This window comes from Myxine glutinosa, chromosome 12 (genome assembly GCF_964187855.1).
Source record: "Myxine glutinosa chromosome 12, kmMyxGlut1.1, whole genome shotgun sequence".
Lineage (NCBI taxonomy): Eukaryota > Metazoa > Chordata > Myxini > Myxiniformes > Myxinidae > Myxine > Myxine glutinosa.
Window position 1 is genome coordinate 48,321,252 of NC_136272.1, and position 23,519 is coordinate 48,344,770.

Genomic DNA, 23,519 nt, shown 5'->3' on the forward strand with positions numbered 1-23,519 from the left:
CCAAACCTCAAAATCCCAGGATCTGTGACCTGTAATCCACAAACCATAGAGCTTTATCATGCGTTCATATTATTCACCCCATGTGTCTTCCCCTTGCCCTCATTCTTCCCCACATCCCTTATTTCATCAACTCTTCCTCTATTCTGATGTGTTCCTCCCATTACCCCCCTCTCTTTTTACTGTTTCTTTTTTCGTTCTCTTCATTCCTGATCCACACGTTGTATTTGATCTTTCATATGTTGAAAAATCGTGAATCTTTCATTGGGTGAAAAAATGACCACATATTCCATGGAGTGTCTGTATTCTGTTAACAGAAGACAAGATCTTCCTTGTGGTCTCAATTTCTGGTTGTGGTGTGGTTGGGTTGGTAGTAAGGCTGGTTTAATGGGATTAAATGTATTCTGGGATAAACAAGTGGAACACGAGGCTATACGGTGCGTTTGAACCTTACCTCGTGTGTCGGTCTCGCTGTTTTAATCTTAATCACCATTGCTGTCTGCAGGTGCAATGGAAATAGTCCATGATGAGACATTTGGATTTAAGCTGTCAGTCGGACAAGGAGAACCGGAAGGTGAGTTACAAACCATGCATTACCTGTAAATGTTTGCTCATTCCTTATGGAGGTGCTTGCACTAAAGGCAAATAAAAGTCGCAATTTCAAAAAGGGAGGATCACTATCTCCGATCATGATCCTTGTATGAATGTTAATCCACCATTGAGCAGAAAATGCAACTTCAGTGATTTTTTCCCCCCACAGTTCCTTCTGTTAAGGCAGGTATGACATGCCCCAAGTGAGTCTCCGATTGGCTGTGAAATGCACATTTACGTCACGAGTTTCACATCCATTCGGAGACCCACAAAAAATAAAACTTGATCATTGTGAGCAAAATGTCTTGATAAATTAGAATAATGTTAAAGGTACAACTTGAAATGCGGGCCAGGGGGTTAACAAGGGGAGATGCAGAAAATAGGGCAAAATGGAGAACATTGTCATGGGGATCGCAAGGCTAACCCCTGCTCTTGCAGGGAAAATGGCCTTAAAATGCCTGTTGTTGTTGTTGTTGTTGTTGTTGTACAACTTGAATGTGAAAATGTTATTATACCAAGTGAATATATTTATTTATTTTTTCCAAACCTTGCAGTCACCTGAAGTTTTCCATTTACAATGATGTTCCACAGAGGGAGGTGTGCCATTAACCGATGAAGAAGTGTACAGTAGTGATTGCGAGGACACTGCACAGCCCGTTATCAAGCAGGAGGAAGAGGTCAGAGTCTCTCGCTTTGGGGCAGGTACGGACTTTCATACAAACCTTATGCTTATGATCCCCCATTGTCGAGATTTTAGGGAAAAGACAAGTTTATTTGCTTTCATTTTTTCATTCCCCGATATGATAGGATGGTGCAGATTCTGTGCACTTACCTTTGGGCTGTTTTGTCAGGGTTTGATTGTCAAACAGCACTCAGTATTGTTGAGATTTGATTCTTCTTCTTCTTTAAAGGTCCCAATGATTTTCACCTTGTGGGGTCAGCTGGGGAATGTTTGTTGGCCAAGTCTTTCACGAACCGGCTGGCTAAGCCTTGACGTTCGACAGAAGGTAATTTGGGCAGGAATTAGTAAATTCTTAAGGGTGCCGACATTAACTCGTCAACTCTTCACATAAGACTTGTGATTCTTAACATCTGCCAAACAACCAGTGCTGGCAGATAGGTCCTCTAGCTTGTTTTTCCGACGACTAGGTAAACATTGATCCCTGGCCCTGCATGTGAAATACCAGCATGGAAGTTTATAGCTGGTTATGAGATTCAAACCCAGGCTAAACATCTCAAAGGTAAGTATGGCATCAATGTTTACACTGTTGGAAATAAAGGCCATATGAGTTCTCCGATTTTGGGAGCCAACGGCCATCCAGCGGGTGGTGGTGTCCCGTGAAATTATTGAAACTACTTCGCAGCAGCAATGGTGGATGCAGTCACTGGTGGAAGTTCCCTGGAAGCAACAGCAGGAGTCTGCAGTTCTGATTCAGCTGGATTCCTTCCGAGCTATATAATATAGGACCGTGGGGCAGCGTTTAAGGTTTGCCAGTTATTGTAGAGCTGGGCATCACTGGATTAGGCTCTTGTTATCTTGCCAAAACGAAGTTTTTGCAAGATGTATTAGTCAGCTTGTATGTTTGTTTTTTTGTTTGTTTTTATCTTGCCAAAACGAAGTTTTTGCAAGATGTATTAGTCAGCTTGTATGTTTGTTTTTTTGTTTGTTTTTTTTTTTGTTTTTTTGTTTGTGGTTAATCATTTTTTTTCCACGTTTAGATCACTCTGTAGACCACAGTTATTATTGGAAACTCCTGTAACTTCGCATATCAGAGTCCTATAGAGATACCCTTCAGCACCCAAAATTTTGAAGGTCAAGGTCAAAGGTCAAGGTCACTTTGTGGTCAATCATGGAGGTCGACGAAACCCTTATTTTTTGAGTAACTTTGATCGGATCGTCTCCAAACTTCATGGGAATCTAGTATATGGTCCGGCGCTCAGCTGATTAGTTTTTGGTGGCGATCGGCCTTGACCTTCATGGTTAGCGCTGGAGGTCGAAAATTATTGACCCCAAGGTCAAATGTTGAAATCGTTATTTTTTGAGTAACTTTGATCGGATCGTCTCCAAACTTCATGGGAATCTAGTATATGGTCCGGCGCTCAGCTGATTAGTTTTTTGTGGCGATCGGCCTTGACCTTCATGGTTAGCGCTGGAGGTCGACCTTGACCTTTGACCTTGACCTTCAGATCACTCTGTAGACCACAGTTATTATTGGAAACTCCTGTAACTTCGCATATCAGAGTCCTATAGAGATACCCTTCAGCACACAAAATTTTGAAGGTCAAGGTCAAAGGTCAAGGTCACTTTGTGGTCAATCATGGAGGTCGACGAAACCCTTATTTTTTGAGTAACTTTGATCGGATCGTCTCCAAACTTCATGGGAATCTAGTATATGGTCCGGCGCTCAGCTGATTAGTTTTTGGTGGCGATCGGCCTTGACCTTCATGGTTAGCGCTGGAGGTCGAAAATTATTGACCCCAAGGTCAAATGTTGAAATCGTTATTTTTTGAGTAACTTTGATCGGATCGTCTCCAAACTTCATGGGAATCTAGTATATGGTCCGGCGCTCAGCTGATTAGTTTTTGGTGGCGATCGGCCTTGACCTTCATGGTTAGCGCTGGAGGTCGAAAATTATTGACCCCAAGGTCAAATTTTGAAATCGTAGGTACCATATCGAGTAATACCTCATATGAATGCCCTTGATGAGTGCTTCCCAGATCTGTAAACAGTTTGACGCTATGACGTCATTTGATGACGTCATGACGAAAAAACGGAATTTTCATGAAAAAATTATTTCCTCAGTTCTCATCAAAATCTTTCAATATCTCGTGGGCAGACATTCCTCAAAGAGTCGCTTCTAGTGGATAGCAGTTCTGTTCACCTCAGTGTGACCTGAAGCAAGTCACTCATGTTCACATTTTGGCAAGATACGGTTCACCCTGTGGGTGACATAGGTTTATTTTTTTTGTTTTTTTGTTTGTGGTTAATCATTTTTTTTCCACGTTTAGATCACTCTGTAGACCACAGTTATTATTGGAAACTCCTGTAACTTCGCATATCAGAGTCCTATAGAGATACCCTTCAGCACCCAAAATTTTGAAGGTCAAGGTCAAAGGTCAAGGTCACTTTGTGGTCAATCATGGAGGTCGACGAAACCCTTATTTTTTGAGTAACTTTGATCGGATCGTCTCCAAACTTCATGGGAATCTAGTATATGGTCCGGCGCTCAGCTGATTAGTTTTTGGTGGCGATCGGCCTTGACCTTCATGGTTAGCGCTGGAGGTCGAAAATTATTGACCCCAAGGTCAAATGTTGAAATCGTTATTTTTTGAGTAACTTTGATCGGATCGTCTCCAAACTTCATGGGAATCTAGTATATGGTCCGGCGCTCAGCTGATTAGTTTTTTGTGGCGATCGGCCTTGACCTTCATGGTTAGCGCTGGAGGTCGACCTTGACCTTTGACCTTGACCTTCAGATCACTCTGTAGACCACAGTTATTATTGGAAACTCCTGTAACTTCGCATATCAGAGTCCTATAGAGATACCCTTCAGCACACAAAATTTTGAAGGTCAAGGTCAAAGGTCAAGGTCACTTTGTGGTCAATCATGGAGGTCGACGAAACCCTTATTTTTTGAGTAACTTTGATCGGATCGTCTCCAAACTTCATGGGAATCTAGTATATGGTCCGGCGCTCAGCTGATTAGTTTTTGGTGGCGATCGGCCTTGACCTTCATGGTTAGCGCTGGAGGTCGAAAATTATTGACCCCAAGGTCAAATGTTGAAATCGTTATTTTTTGAGTAACTTTGATCGGATCGTCTCCAAACTTCATGGGAATCTAGTATATGGTCCGGCGCTCAGCTGATTAGTTTTTGGTGGCGATCGGCCTTGACCTTCATGGTTAGCGCTGGAGGTCGAAAATTATTGACCCCAAGGTCAAATTTTGAAATCGTAGGTACCATATCGAGTAATACCTCATATGAATGCCCTTGATGAGTGCTTCCCAGATCTGTAAACAGTTTGACGCTATGACGTCATTTGATGACGTCATGACGAAAAAACGGAATTTTCATGAAAAAATTATTTCCTCAGTTCTCATCAAAATCTTTCAATATTTCATGTGCGTTGGTCATGAAGACATACTATTCACCATACGAAATTATTAAGGTCAAGGTCAAAGGTCAAGGTCACTTTGCGGTCAATCATGGAGGTCAACGAAACCCTGGCAAGATACGGTTCACCCTGTGGGTGAGTTTTATTTGTTTTTTTGTTTGTGGTTAATCATTTTTTTTCACGTTTAGATCACTCTGTAGACCACAGTTATTATTGGAAACTCCTGTAACTTCGCATATCAGAGTCCTATAGAGATACCCTTCAGCACACAAAATTTTGAAGGTCAAGGTCAAAGGTCAAGGACACTTTGTGGTCAATCATGGAGGTCGACAAAACCCTTATTTTTTGAGTAACTTTGATCGGATCGTCTCCAAACTTCATGGGAATCTAGTATATGGTCCGGCGCTCAGCTGATTAGTTTTTGGTGGCGATCGGCCTTGACCTTCATGGTTAGCGCTGGAGGTCGAAAATTATTGACCCCAAGGTCAAATTACGAAACCCTTATTTTTTGAGTAACTTTGATCTTATGATCTCCAAACTTGGTGGTTATATAGGGTGTGGTATGGCGCTCAGTTGATTAGTTTTTGGTGTCGATCGGCCTTGACCTTCAAGGTCATTTTGAAGGTCATTCAATTTTGACCAAAAGGTAAAATTTTCAAGTTTCAGTTACCATATCGAGTCATTGGAAACTCCTGTAACTTCGCATATCAGAGTCCTATAGAGATACCCTTCAGCACACAAAATTTTGAAGGTCAAGGTCAAAGGTCAAGGTCACTTTGTGGTCAATCATGGAGGTCGACGAAACCCTTATTTTTTGAGTAACTTTGATCGGATCGTCTCCAAACTTCATGGGAATCTAGTATATGGTCCGGCGCTCAGCTGATTAGTTTTTGGTGGCGATCGGCCTTGACCTTCATGGTTAGCGCTGGAGGTCGAAAATTATTGACCCCAAGGTCAAATTACGAAACCCTTATTTTTTGAGTAACTTTGATCTTATGATCTCCAAACTTGGTGGGTATATAGGGTGTGGTATGGCGCTCAGTTGATTAGTTTTTGGTGTCGATCGGCCTTGACCTTCAAGGTCATTTTGAAGGTCATTCAATTTTGACCAAAAGGTAAAATTTTCAAGTTTCAGTTACCATATCGAGTAGTACCTCAAATTGAAGCCCTTGTTGAGTGCTTTCCAAACATATAACTAGTTTGACAATGTGACGTCATTTGACGGCGTTATGACGAAAAAACTGCACTTTTCATGTATATTGTATTGCTTTAGTTCGCATTGTTTAGGTCACTCTGTAGAGCACAGTTCCCTTTGGAAACTCTTGTAAGTTCGCATATCAGAGTCTTTTAGAGATACCCTTTAGCACACAAAATTATGAAGGTCAAGGTCAAAGGTCAAGGTCACTTTGCGGCCAATCATGGAGGTCAACTAAACCCTTATGTTTGGAGTATTGTTAGTCGAATCAGCTCGAAACTTTACAATATTGTAGTATATGGTCCGGCGCTCAGCTGATTAGTTTTTGGTGGCGATCGGCCTTGACCTTCATGGTTAGCGCTGGAGGTCGAAAATTATTGACCCCAAGGTCAAATTACGAAACCCTTATTTTTTGAGTAACTTTGATCTTATGATCTCCAAACTTGGTGGGTATATAGGGTGTGGTATGGCGCTCAGTTGATTAGTTTTTGGTGCCGATCGGCCTTGACCTTCAAGGTCATTTTGAAGGTCATTCAATTTTGACCAAAAGGTAAAATTTTCAAGTTTCAGTTACCATATCGAGTAGTACCTCAAATTGAAGCCCTTGTTGAGTGCTTTCCAAACATATAACTAGTTTGACGCTATGACGTCATTTGATGACGTCATGACGAAAAAACGGATTTTTCAAGGTCACTCTCTAGAACGATTATCATCGGAATATCTCGTGGGCAGACATTCCTCAAAGAGTCGCTTCTAGTGGATAGCAGTTCTGTTCACCTCAGTGTGACCTGAAGCAAGTCACTCATGTTCACATTTTGGCAAGATACGGTTCACCCTGTGGGTGACATATGTTCTTTTTTTTTTTTAATTCTTAAGTGATTTTTCACCATTGAGAGATAGGACTAAAACCGACATATAACATGATATCTCAAAACGTTGTGGACGGATTATGACAAAACTTGGGGGATGAGTTGGGTAGGTGACGAGAACAAGCCGAGTGGATTTTGGTTAAGGTCCAGATGCAGATTCGGCCTGTCGGTGGGATACAAAACCTAAACAGTTCAGCCTGGCGGAGATGTACCGAGTGCCATTCTAGTTGGTAGATGTGATGGCAGCTTCGAGTTCGTCAATTGCCGGTGATAGTGACAATTAATTCTGCGCAGGACGTCAAACTCTTGCAAGAAATGCCTCTTCATAGACTGTTGTAGGCCGATTAAGCAGTTCGGTAAAATGTTCTTTCTATCCTGAAACAGTATGGATTTTGTCTGATCAGTGTTAATCCTTTAGCACTTTTTATGGGTGCAACTGTTGAACCTTGAGCCCAATAGATTTGTTTTGTGTGAGAAAATAATCTCTTTGGATCCCCAGCTATTTGTTGAACTTCTTCTGCCTTTTTGTTCTACCAATTATATTTGATGTGGCGAAGTTTGTGTCATAATCTGTTTTTTACTTGCAAATATCCTAATTGAGATGATTACGTGTTTCTTTTGGATAACATTGTTTCATAGATTTTGCACATTTTTATCCAAAACATTCTGTATTTGTTCATCGCTCTCATCGAACCCATCTGCAAATCTCTTTTTTAAAGCACCAGGAATATCAATAGTGGCCTGATCAACATTTTCATGAAAGTTATTCCACTTCTCATTTATGTTAGTATCCAAGCTTGAAGTATAAGGATTTGATGTTAAGTTTCTTGTTATATTTATCTGAGTTTGTATGTAAGAGAACTTGCAAATATTTCACTTATTTGGCAGTTTTGCCACTTGTTTGAGATACTTGACACAGAAAAACAGACAGGCGTGAAAACATAACCGCTGAACGAAAAAAATTTAAACTTGGCATATGTCAACAACTCCCCATGTGGTATTTAGTGTGATAACGATTAGGCCTCAAGCTGACACCGTGTATCGTTCAATCCCGTTCCGAGGTCAGAGAGACTAAAAAATAATCACTGGTAATCTGAGTACGTGCCGAGTTGTAGCACATACAAAAAGTTTCACTAACAGATCCTGCCAGTTTGAAAGTTTTCCACGCGTTTATGTCGCACTACTTTGTCTTGTATCAAAGGCACTAATTTTGAATCCAGGCCTATCAGAACACTTGCTTAGGTCACATGACATACAAAATGGCGGCGCCCATGTCGCGCTGAATGTTTAGTCGTGGCCTCGGGAAAATCGCGTTTAAAGTGCTTCATGCACTTTGAACACGTCGTGAATGACATAACTTCGCCGTTTACGCCTCTTAGATGGAATAAATATCGTGAATGCCTGCAGACATGGCTGCAATTGGATGGTGAGTGTCACAATCTTGCCAACAGACAACAGTATCTGGTCAACGTCGAGTTCACCAACACCTCCACGAGTCTATGATACACCTCCACGAGTCTAGGATCTACCTCCACGAGTCTACGATACACCTCCACGAGTCTACGATACACCTCCACAAGGCTACGATACACCTCCACGAGTCTCCGATACATCTCCACGAGTCTACGATCTACCTCCACGGGTCTAGGATCTACCTCCACGGGTCTAGGATCTACCTCCACGAGTCTAGGATCTACCTCCACGGGTCTAGGATCTACTTCCACGAGTCTAGGATCTACCTCCACGAGTCTAGGATCTACCTCCTCGGGTCGAGGATTTACTTCCACGAGTCTAGGAACTACCTCCACGGGTCTAGGATCTACTTCCACGAGTCTAGGAACTACCTCCACGGGTCTAGGATCTACTTCCACGGGTCTAGGATCTACTTCCACGAGTCTAGGAACTACCTCCACGGGTCTAGGATCTACTTCCACGGGTCTAGGATCTACTTCCACGAGTCTAGGATCTACCTCCACGAGTCTAGGATCTACCTCCACGAGTCTAGGATACACCTCCACGAGTCTAGGATCTACCTCCACGAGTCTAGGATCTACCTCCACGAGTCTAGGATCTACCTACACTGCTAATTATACCCCAAGTTATTGTGCAGGGTGGGACGAAACGAGCTCTGTTGTACAATGTCTGCATCGGTGGGTGATATTGGATATGCGTCCGCCTGCGTTCGGTCAACCCACTGTTTACGTTTGATCTCGATTAAAGGTCACATGACAGAGGTAAAACCTCAGATGTTTCAAACTCGAGTTATGATCTGCAAAAATATTTTCAAAGGGCACATGTCCTGTTACACCCAAAAAATTAATCTGTCCATCTTTGCACAGCAGGCCATTGTGGTGTCAAATTTGGTTGTTGTTGTATCACTTCGGACAGTTCTCTCGAACAAGCCTTTGACACAAAGACAGCGGATCGATCTCCCAGAAACGACCCAGAGATCCCCCACATCGAGGATGGTGTGACCCACCTTCACGAAGTCAGGGCCACGTCAGAGTTGGAGAAAGAGAGAAACAGGGACAAGAGGGAAAGGGACGGTCCTTGGGGACCAATCGGCACTCTGACCCTAATAAAGCGCTGACCTGACGAATTCGGGCAGCAGGACAGAATGGGGAAGATTTTGCCCCCGAATTGCATTGGGGGGAGGAGGGGGAAGGGTTCGACCACCATGAAGAAGCATCCGCGATATTTACTGTCAAGTTTGATTGAAATCCCTTCTCTCGTCCACAAGTTGTGGTAACCAAGATTTTAAATTAAAGGTCACATGACCATGGTCCCTTTGACCTTTTCAACCCAAAATCGAACCAGTTCATCTTTGCATTACAGTTCATACCAATTTTGTTATCATACCAATTATTACAGTTCATACCAATAACCCAATCCCATAAGCGGTTATTCTGGAAACGAAAGTCTGGTACAGACCGACAACCGGACGGACAACCGTCCTGTGGAGGCATAAAAACGTGCACTGTATACTAATTTTAATACTAAAATGCTCACTATCACCTTGCTGTTCTACCCGAGCTAAATAATTGCTGATTAATTCTACCCGAGATTTTTCAAGTATATTGCTTGATCTTGTGCGTTATTCTGTCTGTTTGTCTGTCTGTCTGTTTTTCTGTCTGTCTGTCTGTGTGTTTGTTTGTCTGTCTGTCTGTCTGTCAGTCAGGCGCCTACAGGTCACAATTTTCAACCGATCTTCACGAAATTTCACCAAATGGTAGAGTTGATCATAAGCAAGAAGCTTATTGTTTTTGGGATCAAAAGGTCAATATGTCAACATAGGCAAAAGTTCACCAACTTTGTCGAATTTCTAAAATCCTCAATTTTCATCCGATTGCCTTGAAATTTTAAGAGGATTTGTGCTACTTGAGCCCGTGGACATTCAGAATTTTCGCATACATCGAAGCCTGCGTCTTTGCGTATTGACACGACGGTGAATAAACTATCATGCGATTTATTTCAGGTGTGTGCCTTATTATTATCTATGGATTGATACTTATTGTATCAATGGATTATCATGTATTCATCGGATTCATACCGCCGACCATAATACCAAGCTTCCCTACTCTACATTCACTATGCTATCCCTGGTCATCATGCGGTCCCCATATGCATCTGGAGGCATTTTTAGTGTCGCCCCCTTCATCCGTTGTTTTCCAGACAACCACGAAACGTCATCAATAAGCAGTATCCCTTCCATATGCCAAGCTTACCCATTTTCGAGAGGATATCTCTGATGGTTTCAAAAATATTTTGGGTTAATTTCGGAGAACTTCATTGAATTTTACAGTAGGTACGTACGCAAAAGTACATTTTTTACATTTCCGCTGTATGATGCGTGCGTAAGTAAGAGCCTTCAAAACTGACAGGGCCACAGAACCATGGGAGGTCTGTGCCGAGCATAAATTCCGAGGCTGAATTATATGTACTGACGGAGATACCAGGCCGCAAATTCGGCACCGGAGCTAAAAATCCTCCTTTTTGACTCTACATGACCCAGTTTGACGTGATCGTTCACGGAAACTGGCAGGATTTCAGAGTTAAACTTTTAACACAAGGTCAGGCATGTTGTATACAATAAAACAATGCATAGAAATCGTAGTCCCACGAGTTCGGAACGAAACTCATTTTCTGGGCACTATTTCAGGCCTCAGCTTGAGGCCTAGATGACATCATCAGTGAAGTGGTATTCCAGACATAATTGGTTGAATTTAAATCTTTATCCTAAAAATCTGAAAGTTCATACATCTGATCTACGATCCTATGTGAGTGAAGAATCAAATTTATGATGTCATCGGTCATGTGGTCTGGTGGCCATATTGGATTGAAAATATAATAACTAGAACGGCATTCAGTAGAGAGCATACCCTCCGCCTGGTTGGCCATATCACTCAATGGTGAAGAATCACTTAAAAAATTGTACTGGCTGGATCCGGATCCAGATTTTCACCAAAATTTAATCGATTCTTCCTTGTCACACAACCTGTCCAACAAGTTTCCTCCAAATCCATCCATAACTTTTTGAGATATCCTGCTATGTATCGTTTTTGTCCCAATCTCCCAATGGTGAAGAATCACTTTAAAAATTCTAGTAACCGGATCCAAATCCGGATCTTCACCAAAATCTAATTATTTCATCCTTATCACATACGCTACATCTCTGCCAAATTTTGTCCGAATCCGTCCGCAACTTTTTGAGATATCCTGCTTTGTATCGTTTTTGTCCCAATCTCCCAATGGTGAGGAATCACTTTAAAAATTATAGTAACCGGATCCAAATCCGGATCTTCACCAAAATCTAATTATTTCATCCTTATAACATACGCTACATCTCTGCCAAATTTCGTCCGAATCCGTCTACACCTTTTTGAGATATTTTGTTCACAAACAAACGGACAGACAAACAGACAGGGGTGAAAACATACCCTCGATCCACATTTGGTGGCGGAGGTAAAAACGTTAAAAAAAAATCTTCTTCGGCAGAACCACTTAACAGATCGATGCGAAACTCAATACATATGATTTTTGTGACATTTGGTTCAAGTTTTTGTGAAGATCATGTGAAGCCATTGGGAATACAGTTTGATTTTTTTTTTTTTCATATTAACCATCATTGACGCAATTTAGCCTTAATGCGCACAAATGTGGTTATTAAATATCTTAATAATCAATCAATAATGCTACGGATAATTGCAATATACAGTATGTGACATAATAGGGTATATGGATAATACGGGTATGAAGGCCATAATAGCACTGGGTCATAATAGTAGCATGTTCAGTTAACAATGCAGAACAATGGCAGATAGGTCCTCTAGCTTTTTTTGTTCAGAATGAGCGTGCGAGGCGAGACTACGCGCTCTACGGGTGCCATCGTAGTTAATCTGGTTATCAAACGCAAGAGCTGAAAGGATAGCTCAATGGTCACGACGGATGCCCGCCTCAGTGTTTATAAGTATAACTGAATTTGTTTTTAAGTTCAACTGCATCAGTGCACTACCTATGGTAAGGCTTTTGCATTGAAATCAGGCCTGCTGACACACCTGCGATTTCATTCTGATGAGAGGACTTTTGTGTGCAAGGAATGTGGCAATGCATTTCACCAGAAGTCGGGCCTTGTGAGGCACCGAATGTTTCATATAGCTGGCTCTGCGCTGGCTCGTCTGGGTTTAATTCCCCCACCAGACTATAAACTGTCATGCTGGTGTTTCTAAGACATGAGGTTTTCATTGAGTATGCCATCTGTCACTTCGGATGTTTAGCTAAGGACCAGTGTGCCTGCGTCGATTGCTAGTGGACAATCTCACGATGTCTTTTGCAAATAATTCATCACTGTAGCCAGTGATGCGTCATCGCCAGCTTCCTGCCACACCTACAACCATAAGGAAGGCAATGGTAAACCACCCAGTATATTTCTTTGCTCATAAAACTGCTTTGGCAGTCCCTGCCACCGTGGTAGAGGTGTTGGATTTATTAATCTGCGTATTGAAGTATACCTGAGTCTGTTTCTCTCTCCCTCACCTCACCCTTTCTTGTGTGCAGAGTTAGAAATCCAATTGGAAGAGGACAGCACTTTCCCATCTCAAGATGTGATGCAGAGCACCCTGGATGAGGTGCAAAGCAGTCACCTTTACTGCAAACGTGCAGATACGCAGCAGAACCAAACTTCATTCACGTTGGTGGAGGAGAGGGGTCTTAATAACAGCTACGAATGCAAGGCGTGCGGCAGGGTTTGTAAAAACAAATCCCGTTTATTGACGCACCTCCGGTGCCACACAGGAGAGAGACCTTTTGAGTGCGATGATTGTGGGAAGGCATTTATGCATAAATCCCACCTTGCAACACATACCAGAAGTCACACGGGTGAGAGGCCGTACATGTGCAATGAGTGCAACAAAGCCTTCATGCACAAATCCCACCTGATGAAACATCTCCGGTGTCACATGGGTGACCACCGCATTAAACCGCACCAGTGCACGACATGTGGTAAGGCTTTTGCAGAGAAATCAGGCTTGCTGACACACCTGCGATTTCATACCGGTGAGAGGCCCTTTGTGTGTGAGGAATGCGGCAATGCGTTTCACCTGAAGTCGGGCCTGGTGAGGCACCGAAAGTTTCATATAGACGAGCGTCCATTTAAATGTGTAGAATGCGGTAAGGCTTTCCACCAGAAATCGGGCTTGATGACGCACATCCGGCATCATACTGGAGAAAGGCCTTTCAAATGCTTACAGTGTGGAAAAGGGTTTTGTCGTAAATCCGTCCTGGACATCCACCAAAGGTGCCACTCCGGTGAGAAACCGTTCGAGTGCACAGAGTGTGGCAAGGCCTTCAGTCGTAAATCTGTCCTTGAGAAACATCTCAAATACCACATCCGCCACAGATTGCTCACGGCCACTTGAATCTGCAACTGGGATCTTTCGAAAGTAACGTTTTGCATTACCTTCGTGTTATTGTACACTGTGATGCCCGTTTGTGCATAAAATGTGTTAGAAATGTTGCGAAAGTTATAGCTTAAATTATTGTATCAAACGTGAAGTAAAAGCAGATGCAGTGATTGACAGCTAATGCCGACCGTGTGTGGGGAAGGATTGTTTGGATAAAAGTTTTAATTTGTATGAAAGTTTTTGAGAAAAATTGTTTTCTTTTTAAATTATTCCTTGAGTGCTGTCCTCGAGTTGTTTAGTTGTTTACAATGTCCTTGAGTCGTTTACAATGCCTCTGTGTAAGCGTTTCATTGTTGGATGCTTTCTTGAATAAATTACGTGATGATGGTCGAATTTGATTCCTTTGCACACCTTCAAAAAGAATGGCCTAACAATCTTTTGTCGGACTTTTTTTTGTCGGCTCTCCATCGGACTCTTGATGCTGAGCAGAGCACCTGTTGGGCTGTGTCAGTATTCAAGAGTATCATTTCTGTGTACTGTAGGGACTGCTGTGGGTATTGACTTCATCACAAAATTTGTTGCGGAAATTAATCTCGGTGCTTAAGTGCCTCCATATTGTGCACACAGACACACACACACACACACACACACACACCTTTTTTCATTTATGTTCCTCAAAATTCCATTTATCTACCATGCAGTATCAGCTATTAATAAAACGTAATATAATTTAATGGATTGCTGTAAATGATGTTAATTTCACAGCATCCTATATTCAACTTTATTTAAATTGTAAACCTCAAAACATACCACCCTTACCTAAAGTAAGAACCTTAACCTGTAAGGAATTGACTGGTTTCCTGACTGCACTGATAATCAGCTGACCACCGTTCCTCATCGAGTTTTCGATCCTTTCAGCCCAGGACCTCTCCAAACGGTGGGTCCATATAAAACAAATTCTCATCCAGATTCGGATCTTCACCAAAATCTAAGCATTTCGTCCTTGTCATATGCCCAACTCATCTACCAAGTTTTGTCATAAGTCGTCCACAACGTTTTTGAGATATGATGCTAAATATCGTTTTTTGCCCAATCTCTCAATGATGAAGAAAAACTAATTTTTTTTATCAGATCTGGATCCGGATCTTCACCAAAATCTAACCATTTCGTCCTCACATACCAAACCTCTCCAGCAAATTTCGTACGAATCCGTCCACAACTTTTTGAGATATCTTGTTCACAAACAGACGAACAAACAGGGGTGACGAAGGTAACTATACTCACCCCAAAAATAAAATGGGCATGGATATAAATAGTATTTATTTTTAGACTATGAGACACAAGAAGAAAAAACAAAGTCAGACTGAAGAAATAATCATTTAGTCAAATCACCATCCAAACATGTTAACAAAATGTCACAAAGTCTGAATACGGTGGCAAGTTCAATAAAACAGGGATCATCGGCTAAAGTCCCAAACACAGTAACAGGGATGTCCTCCTGAGTGATTACAGGTGTGCACTTGCGCCTCATTGAGAATATCATACAGGTGTGGAAGGCTTGTGGGATAGCGTCCCTGTCAAGCTCTTGGCCAAATCACGAACATTCTGAGGAGAGTCCCGTTTGGATTCCGCGCGTCACGTCCCTTTCGTCACGTCCCGTGATACATTGGAAGGTTTTCAACCGTGTGTGTTACTTTTCTTTACATTCAGGCTTTTAATCCTATTATCTCATATTCGGGTATACATACTTTCGTACACGATATTTAAATGCACAGTTTTTTGGCTGGGTGTGTGTGTATATATGTGTGTATATATATATGTATGTATATATATATATATATATATATATATATATATATATATATATATATATATATATATATATACAGTATATATATACGTATATGGATAAAGTGTGCTGGAATTTGTCAGCTCCTGCCGGAGAGTTCGTTAAGTGGTCTATATAGAGCCTCCTGACTGAATCCGCCATTCACACTCGAAAGAAGAAGAGGCGAAAATCTGTAATTGGACTTTGTAAATACGTTATACATTTTCTGAAAGAATACGTGTCGAGTATTTCTATACTCGACAGCTTGTTTTGATGTTATTGTCGTTTTAATTCATCCATTTGAATACACATCATTGACCTTCCATAATCCAATTCCATTTGACTTCTCACCTTTCTGAAGGGATGAGGTGTCACGTGGTGTTTAATGGACGCACTAATTGGCGCTGTTGATGTTTCATTACATGGACACGATAGATGTTTTGGCCTGCGCTGGTTTTGTCTGTGAAGAGTCGAGATCGCTGTCTAGGGTTTTTTTTTATTGAGTCGGACAGTAAATCCAGTTCTTCTGCACGCAAGTGATGTAACCAGCGGTCCGAACTCATAAATGAACGGCGATCAAGTATTACTATTATTTGGAAAAATACACGGACAGTGCTGAATCTTGTGATTCAAATTGGTAGATAAACTACAATTGTGAAGTAACTCCGATTTAAAAAATGGAAATTTTGATTCACTGCTGTGTTATCACTATCGGCCTTATTGTCCCCTTGGTGCCTATTACCAACCAAAAAAAGAAATGAACTTTAAATCACTCACGCACGTTTCTCCGAAATAAAATGACATTCAGACGAATCTTCGAGTCAATACATAATAATTTGCGCAGTGACGAATCCGCGGCAAGGATGTCGCGGTTAAGAAGCGCCAGGTAGGCCGGAGTAACGAATCTGCGGCACGGAAGTCGCGGTTACGCGGCGCCAGGCCGGAACGGGACCGCGGGCCTTGTTTCCGCAGTTTGAGGCCCAGCGCGGAAAAAAAGGACGAAGTGACTATTAAACAACCATCGACGGACCCAACAACGACAAATAAATCGAAGCTTAAAAGTACGGGTAAAATATCGGGTGTTTTATCTCTATCGATCTTCCGTCGATGGCATTCTGAACGATCGCCGAAAGATCAGGATTTGTTTACATGACTTGCGTTATGCACGTTTACAACAATTTAGGACTTGCAATGAAGTTTACGTTGTTGTTGATGTTGTTGTTGTTGACGGCTGTTCTCTGCTGTTGTTATTGTTGTTCTCTGTTGTTGTTGTTGTTGTCTTGCTCGATAATTATGTTATCATATGAATCTGAGGAGCCTCTTTGACTACAATCGGCATCAAAATCTTCCATAAATATGATCTTTAGGCTAATTCGGCGAATACACAACGTTGGGTGATGAACATATTTTGCACAAATGAAGTTTACGTTATGTTTGTTACGAATGAGGCTGTTGTTGTTGGTGTTGTTGTTTCGAACAAAAAGTCTGCTACACGTTCTTGAGAATGATACGTTGTTTGCCCAATCAGAGGAAGCCGTTCAGCCGGAATGTTAAAGGAATCATTTCTCCAGATTTTCGACTGATATGATTACGAGTCTGTGTATCGTATAGATCTTAGTAGTTCTGAAAGATGCAAAAGAGCAACACGATAAACAATTATTAACAACCATTTCGTGTCGAGGTTTAGCTTCCTCGGAGTTCACGCTTTGCGAGTCGGAGTCGATGGTGTTTGTAGTTTTTGGAGGAGGCTTGGAAGTTGCAATTGGGAATCTGAGGATAAATCAAATAAGCCTTCCTAAGGCATTTGTTGATATAATGGGTCAAACCCTTTCACTTTTGCTGTGCTTGTAGACACGACACCTGGGCTGGGGTGTGTTCCATTACCAACGAGAACTGCACTCGGTAGAGAACAAACACCTCCGCCAGGTTGAACAGTTCACGTTTTGTATCCCACTGATGGGGTGGATCTGGATTCGAACCTGAACCAAAATCGGCTTGTTCTTGTCACCAACGCAACTCATCCACCAGGTTTTATCATAACCCGTCCACGACGTTTAGAATACCATGCTATACGTATATCGTTTTTTCCCTATCGCTCATTCATTCTACGCAGAAGAATTACTTTAAAATTCTCAGATCCAGATTGGGATCTTCAGCAAAATGTACTAATTTCGTGCTCGTCACACACGCAACCTCTCCACCAAATGTTCTCCCAATCCGTCCACAACTTTTTGACATATCCTGTTCACAAACAAACAGACAGGGGTTGAAAACGTAACCGCCGCACACCTTCAGTGGCAGATGTAGAAAGTCATGAGTCATGACTTCACAACGTGAGCTGGTCATTTTCTTGGATAACATGGTAAGCTAAGGGGTAACAATCGAGGAAGCTCGAGTTCTCGATGCATTGATGTTTTATGTTTATGTTCTCGATGTTCATTTTGTTCATCTCTGTTCGTTTGTGTTCCTTGGAGGAAATGCACGAGTTCTACTTTTGTTTTGCCTTTTCTCGACATCTTATGTATCCCGACATGATTTGAAGATCTCGTCTTCCTGTCCAGCCCTGCACTGTATTCATTCCTTTCATCAAAGTATATTGAACATGTGTTTCTCCTTTTGAATTTGCGTGTTTATCTTTGCAGGTTTGATGGATGCAATTAAATCTGAGATGGGAGAATGTGAACCGGTGATTGCCGATGCAGGTGTGTTCGAGTTGTGAAAGTGCGGAGAAGGTTGTGTCCTCCCTTACTCGCAGCAGACGATTTATTGCACTTCACGGACTTGCTTTCTCAAAAGGAATCCATTTTGCAGCCGGTAGCGCAAGTACAGACCTCGTGGACTTGTCGCATCGTGCTGGAGAATGCCTCTCACTCATGAAGTCATCATGGGCTGGGGACTGGGGTAGCATCATTGTCCTTTGTTAGTATGCACCACATGTCTGTGGGGTAGCGTCATTGGCTGAGGGTGCAGCTGTGCCACTGATGCGGTGCCCTCTGCAGGTTAGAGCACGAATTTGTAATTTGTTCAGGGTGCCGCTGATAGCTCGCCTCCTCTTCGCAAAGCACACTGTGGGAACTTTTAACATCCACCAACTCGTGCCGGTAGATGGGACACCCATTTTTGCATCCATCTGAAGGGCAACACATACGTGGACAAGCGAATCGCCCGACCTGCAAAACACCAGGGTGACAGTTTATAGCTGGGCCGATATTCAAACCCAGGCTAGACAGCCTAGAGGTGAGGGTGCGTACGCCTAGGGATCGAGGCTATCCTGCCAGCCCTGGCTGTGTGCACGTTACTTTATATCATAAAACCCTAATGTCTTGTACTCGATTGATGGCCAAACTGGCAGGTGTAACAATACACCACCTAACAGACACTTGGGTAACTTGTGACGCTTTCAATGATATATTTTAGACACTGACTTTACTTTGACCCTATGGATTTTGTCGATTTGTATGATTTATAGGGCTGTCGGTTCAGTGCTTTGTGCTGCACTTGTCTTCGCGGCTCTCTAAGGAGATATAATTTAAACAAAATGGAGGAAACCCTCGCTAATCCCACAACGCATATTCTCTTTGAAACCCAACAGACATAACGGAGGACTATCTGGAACATTTAATAAAGAAATAACTAACTCGGGAGCCCGTATGTTGCGTGCCATTGCCAGAAAGGTTACGGTTTCACAGAACCGTAACGATGCATACTGCAGTATGATTCTCCTTCATCAATGTTCGATATTTTATTTATTTTTTAAACTTCCAATCTGTTATTTGTAATTCATAGGTATTCTTTTTTTGAGGGTTCCAACACTCCCTCCCCCCGCCCCCCCCCCCTATCTCCATTTGCAATGATTTATTCCCCAGGTGAGATGAACTTTGAGTCCAAAGAGTTTTTCTACGTTGAAGAAGATGTGTCAAGTACCAATTACTGTGAGGTTGAAGCTCAACCCACCATCAAAGATGAAGCAGAAGACACAGGGTCACCTTTTCAGACTGGTGAGAACACCTGTACCATGTCTTGAGACTGCAATGAATGTACCCTGGGGGTGTTCACGTCTTGTCTTTGTAGTCATCCTCAGCTCCCTCCTCTCCATCCCCAATGTCCTCCCATCAAAGCTCCAACCTCTCCCCTCCCAAATCTCTGCCCATCAACCCCTGCCCCACCCCAACTCTCTATCCTACCCTCTCCCCCCACCCCCTTTTTCTTCCCATTCTTCAAAGCAAGAGTGCATTCTTAAATCATTAAAATGGTGGAATATTTAACTCTCTCTCCTCCTCGCATATCCCACCCTATTATGTCATTACCAACTTCATGACGTGAAAGTTCAATTATTATCGACCTATATTGCACACTTCCAACTTCTCACAAATGTTTAATGGGGAGTTGCACCACGGCAGTGAAAATAAGCCAAACTTTTGCACAGTACTGTATTATGTAGGTGTGTATGTATGTACCTTGTATACTCGAAAACAGCTCTGCCGATCTCCATCAAATTCTACAGATGTGTTCAGGGTACCTGGAGTCAGGTTATGGGCATGAAATACCGCCACACCCTCCCCGTGAGGTTGGGGAGACGCCTTGAAATCTTTGCCTGTACATATTGTCGTATGTCTACCCTGTAGTAAACACCGCAGGGCGACACGGATAACCAAATGAGCTTTAAACTCCAAGGCATTCAATCCAATGGCGGACCTTCGTTATACGCGCGGGGGGAAGAGTGGGGAGGGGGGGGGGGAAGAGTGGGGAGGGGGGGGGGAAGAGCCGCGAGCGCTTACCTTTACGGGTCCACCGGTAATATTCGCACCTGTGATGATTAATTCACACCAACACGGAATTAAAATGTACAAAAATACCGGCTTTATTTAAAGAAATGCTGGTAACAAAGAATGCACAATTTAAAAAACGATGATTCCTAACCGGGACGTCCTCATACAGATTCGTATGTCGAATACAGACAAAGGGAAAAATAACTGTGAAAATAAATGCATTCGTTTGTGGGCACTTAGCCCTGAGCGGCTCTTAATCCTTGTCAGGAATCGTCCCGGTTCGTCACAGGCCTCTATGTCCTTGCGTGGGAACCACAGGCCGCGAGCGGGAACGTGGCCTCCTGTGCAGTCCGCGTCCTTCGCCGCCGAGTGCGAAGTCAGCAGCCCGCGCCTGTTCCACTCGCCCCCGCTCGTCAATGAATTCCCCTCGCGCAGGAGCGCTAGGAACTCCGACCGCTCGGTGTGAAATCCCGAAGTAGAGCGAGCTATGAAATCGTGACCGTTCACCACCAAAGCCAGAAGATGCGAGGAAGTCAAGAAGCAGCCAAGAAGAAAAAATGTCGGCGAGAGCATTCTTTTATGCTCAAGGCTCTGACGTCATCCGTGCCTCCTCCACCAATCCCATATTCCCATCTTAGCAGTCCTTGCTCCAATCAATCCCGGACCAATCGGTCCTTTGTGATTACCAGGTCGGTGGTATCGGCGGTAGTGCTCAATGTCCTGTTTTCGGTTGGTTTTATTTTGTTATAAATGCGAGATTTCTTGCTATGTGTGTGTGTGTGTGCTGCTGGTGTCATAAGGAACAGAGGAAAAATAACAGAGGCCATTACATACAGGGGATTAATTACCCATAATCCCTAACTAATTAACAAACCCCTCCCCTCGTGATGGGAACGAAGATACGCGCTTACACGACATACGGTCTACCGGATCCCTACCTATGATACATGGGGTTTCTTCTTCTTCACGACAGTTGGAGCACACTACCTATACCGTTCTACCTGGACTAAGGTATTGCATACTCCCCACAAATGTAACAATATGGAATAGTGCATTTGGTTTAACCACTGATTTCTGCCCGAGGGAGGGGGTGAGGGTGTATCGACACCATATTTTGCTCCCCCAAGGAGTGGGTATTACTCGTATTTTTCATTTTCCTGAATATATTAGAAACTGGTCATTCTTTTATCGTGGCTCTTTGCCTGTGAAAACCTCGTATTTAACGTTCCCAACATGTAATGTATGGTATGACGTTTAATGATCGTTTCATACTGTTTATTTGCATGCCTGCAGAGGTGAAGGTTCAACTAACATCTACGGAAATGTCGAGCAACACTTGCCCAGAGGACATGCAGCACACTGTCAATGAAGTACTCAGCCATCATCCCTACTCGAAGCCACCCGAGATGCAGCCGAGGCAGACCATCTTGGTGCTGCTGAAGGGGAGAGCGGGTCAAAACGATTTTGAGTGCAAGACGTGCGGTCGGGTTTGTAACAATAAACCGGGCTTGATCTCACACCTTAGGACGCACACGGACTCCACTTGTTCTCAAGAAAAGCCTTATGAGTGCAATAAATGTGGTAAGACCTTCATGTTTAAATCTCACTTTTCAATCCATTTGAAATGCCACACGAATGAAAGACCTTATGATTGTACGGAATGTGATAAGACTTTTAAGAGCAAATCCCATCTCGGCACACATGCTCAGTGCCACTTGGAGAAACGCACAAGAAATCACATGTGCATGATATGTGGCAAAGGCTATCTGCAAAGATCGGGCTTGGTGACCCATTTAAAGTTTCATACGGATGAGAGGAACTATCAGTGTGAAAAATGCGGTAAGGCCTTTCATCAGAAATCTGGCTTGGTGGTTCATCAAAGATTTCATGTCGATGAACGTCCATTTCAGTGTGAGTTGTGTGGCAAGGCCTTTCACCAGAAATCAGGCCTAGTGGTTCATCGTCGATTTCATTCCGGTGAACGGCCATTTAAATGTAAATATTGTCCCAAGGCCTTTCACCAGAAATCTGGACTGGTAGTCCATGAAAGATTTCATTTGGATGAGCGTCCGTTTGAGTGCGAGGAATGCGGAAAGGCCTTTCACCAAAGGTCAGGCTTGGTGGCTCATGAAAGATTCCATTCAGGTGAGCGTCCCTACAAATGCGAGCAATGTGGGAAAGCCTTTCATCAGAAATCTGGCCTCGTGGCGCACCAGAAGTTTCATCTCGGCGAGCGCCCATTTGTTTGTGAGCTCTGTGGCAAAGCCTTTCACCAGAAATCAGGCCTAACAACGCACTTGCATTGTCATGCCAATAAACCGCCTCCTTTGAGCATATAATAGTGTGAAAGGTTAACACATGCGCCCTATAACTCCACAAATCTTTTTTTTTTAAACGTTAATGTCATGAAAGCAGACCCTTACCATTTGACAACAAAATTCCCAAAACTCAACCACCACCTTTTAGATCACTTGGCATACGGAAAGATATAAAATCGAAGATTAAAAAATAAACGGGATTTGTCGAATGAGGAAAATCGAATAAAAAGGGAAATAAATCACTTTTCTTTCGAAAATGTTATGATCTGAGACCATTTATTTGAAAGTAATATTATTTGCAGGGTGTCTTGCCAAGTCAAATGACTCCCACTCTTGTCAAAACTCTTCTGTGATGAAGAAGAAGAAGCTTCTCAGATTATTTCAGCAATATGGGCTCTATGTCAGGAAGTTGTCATAAAAGATGAACAAACTACTCACAAACACACAGTTTCAAGATGGATTGACCTCGTTATTGTACATGTGAAATGGACGTCAGGGTGATGATAAGACCTAATGTTTAACTGGAAGAGGTTTGCAAACTCTGGATGTTGTAATGGAATTAAAAGTACACATCCTCTCCTTCGTTCCTCTTTACTCCCCCTCTTTCGTGAGGCTGTTTGATCAGTCTTCCAACCAGGGCAACTGGCAAGCTGTGCACCATCATCTCATGTAATCCTTCATTCATACGCTCGATCTTCTCTATCCCCATTAACTATTCCTAATACAACCCTCTGACTTGCAGTTTACTGTGCTTCCACACGGGCACATTGACAAACTTCGATTTCAAATTCCCTCCATCATTTAAAGGACCAGATCCTCAGAGTATAATGTTCATCGGACCGGACATTGAAGCTGGCTGTCCTATTCCACGTAACACGACCTCAGAGCTTTAAAAGGACTTGTTTCTTCCTCTTCATTTGTCTTGCTTTGAAAATGCTC

General features: G+C 42.8%; 1 protein-coding gene across 1 annotated transcript in view; it reads left to right on the plus strand.

The window, feature by feature from the left end:
- LOC137437235 (uncharacterized) overlaps nt 1–22,751 on the plus strand; it is a 36,010-nt gene extending 13,259 nt beyond the window's left edge. The window contains exons 2-8 of the mRNA XM_078766259.1: nt 503–571; nt 1,180–1,290; nt 12,821–13,671; nt 16,356–16,554; nt 18,136–18,195; nt 19,360–19,491; nt 21,556–22,751. Coding sequence (XP_078622385.1) covers nt 503–571; nt 1,180–1,290; nt 12,821–13,671; nt 16,356–16,554; nt 18,136–18,195; nt 19,360–19,491; nt 21,556–22,601 — 2,468 coding nt within the window. The 3' untranslated portion in view covers nt 22,602–22,751. The remainder of the gene's footprint in view (nt 1–502; nt 572–1,179; nt 1,291–12,820; nt 13,672–16,355; nt 16,555–18,135; nt 18,196–19,359; nt 19,492–21,555) is intronic.
- The last annotated feature ends 768 nt before the right edge of the window (nt 22,752–23,519 follow it).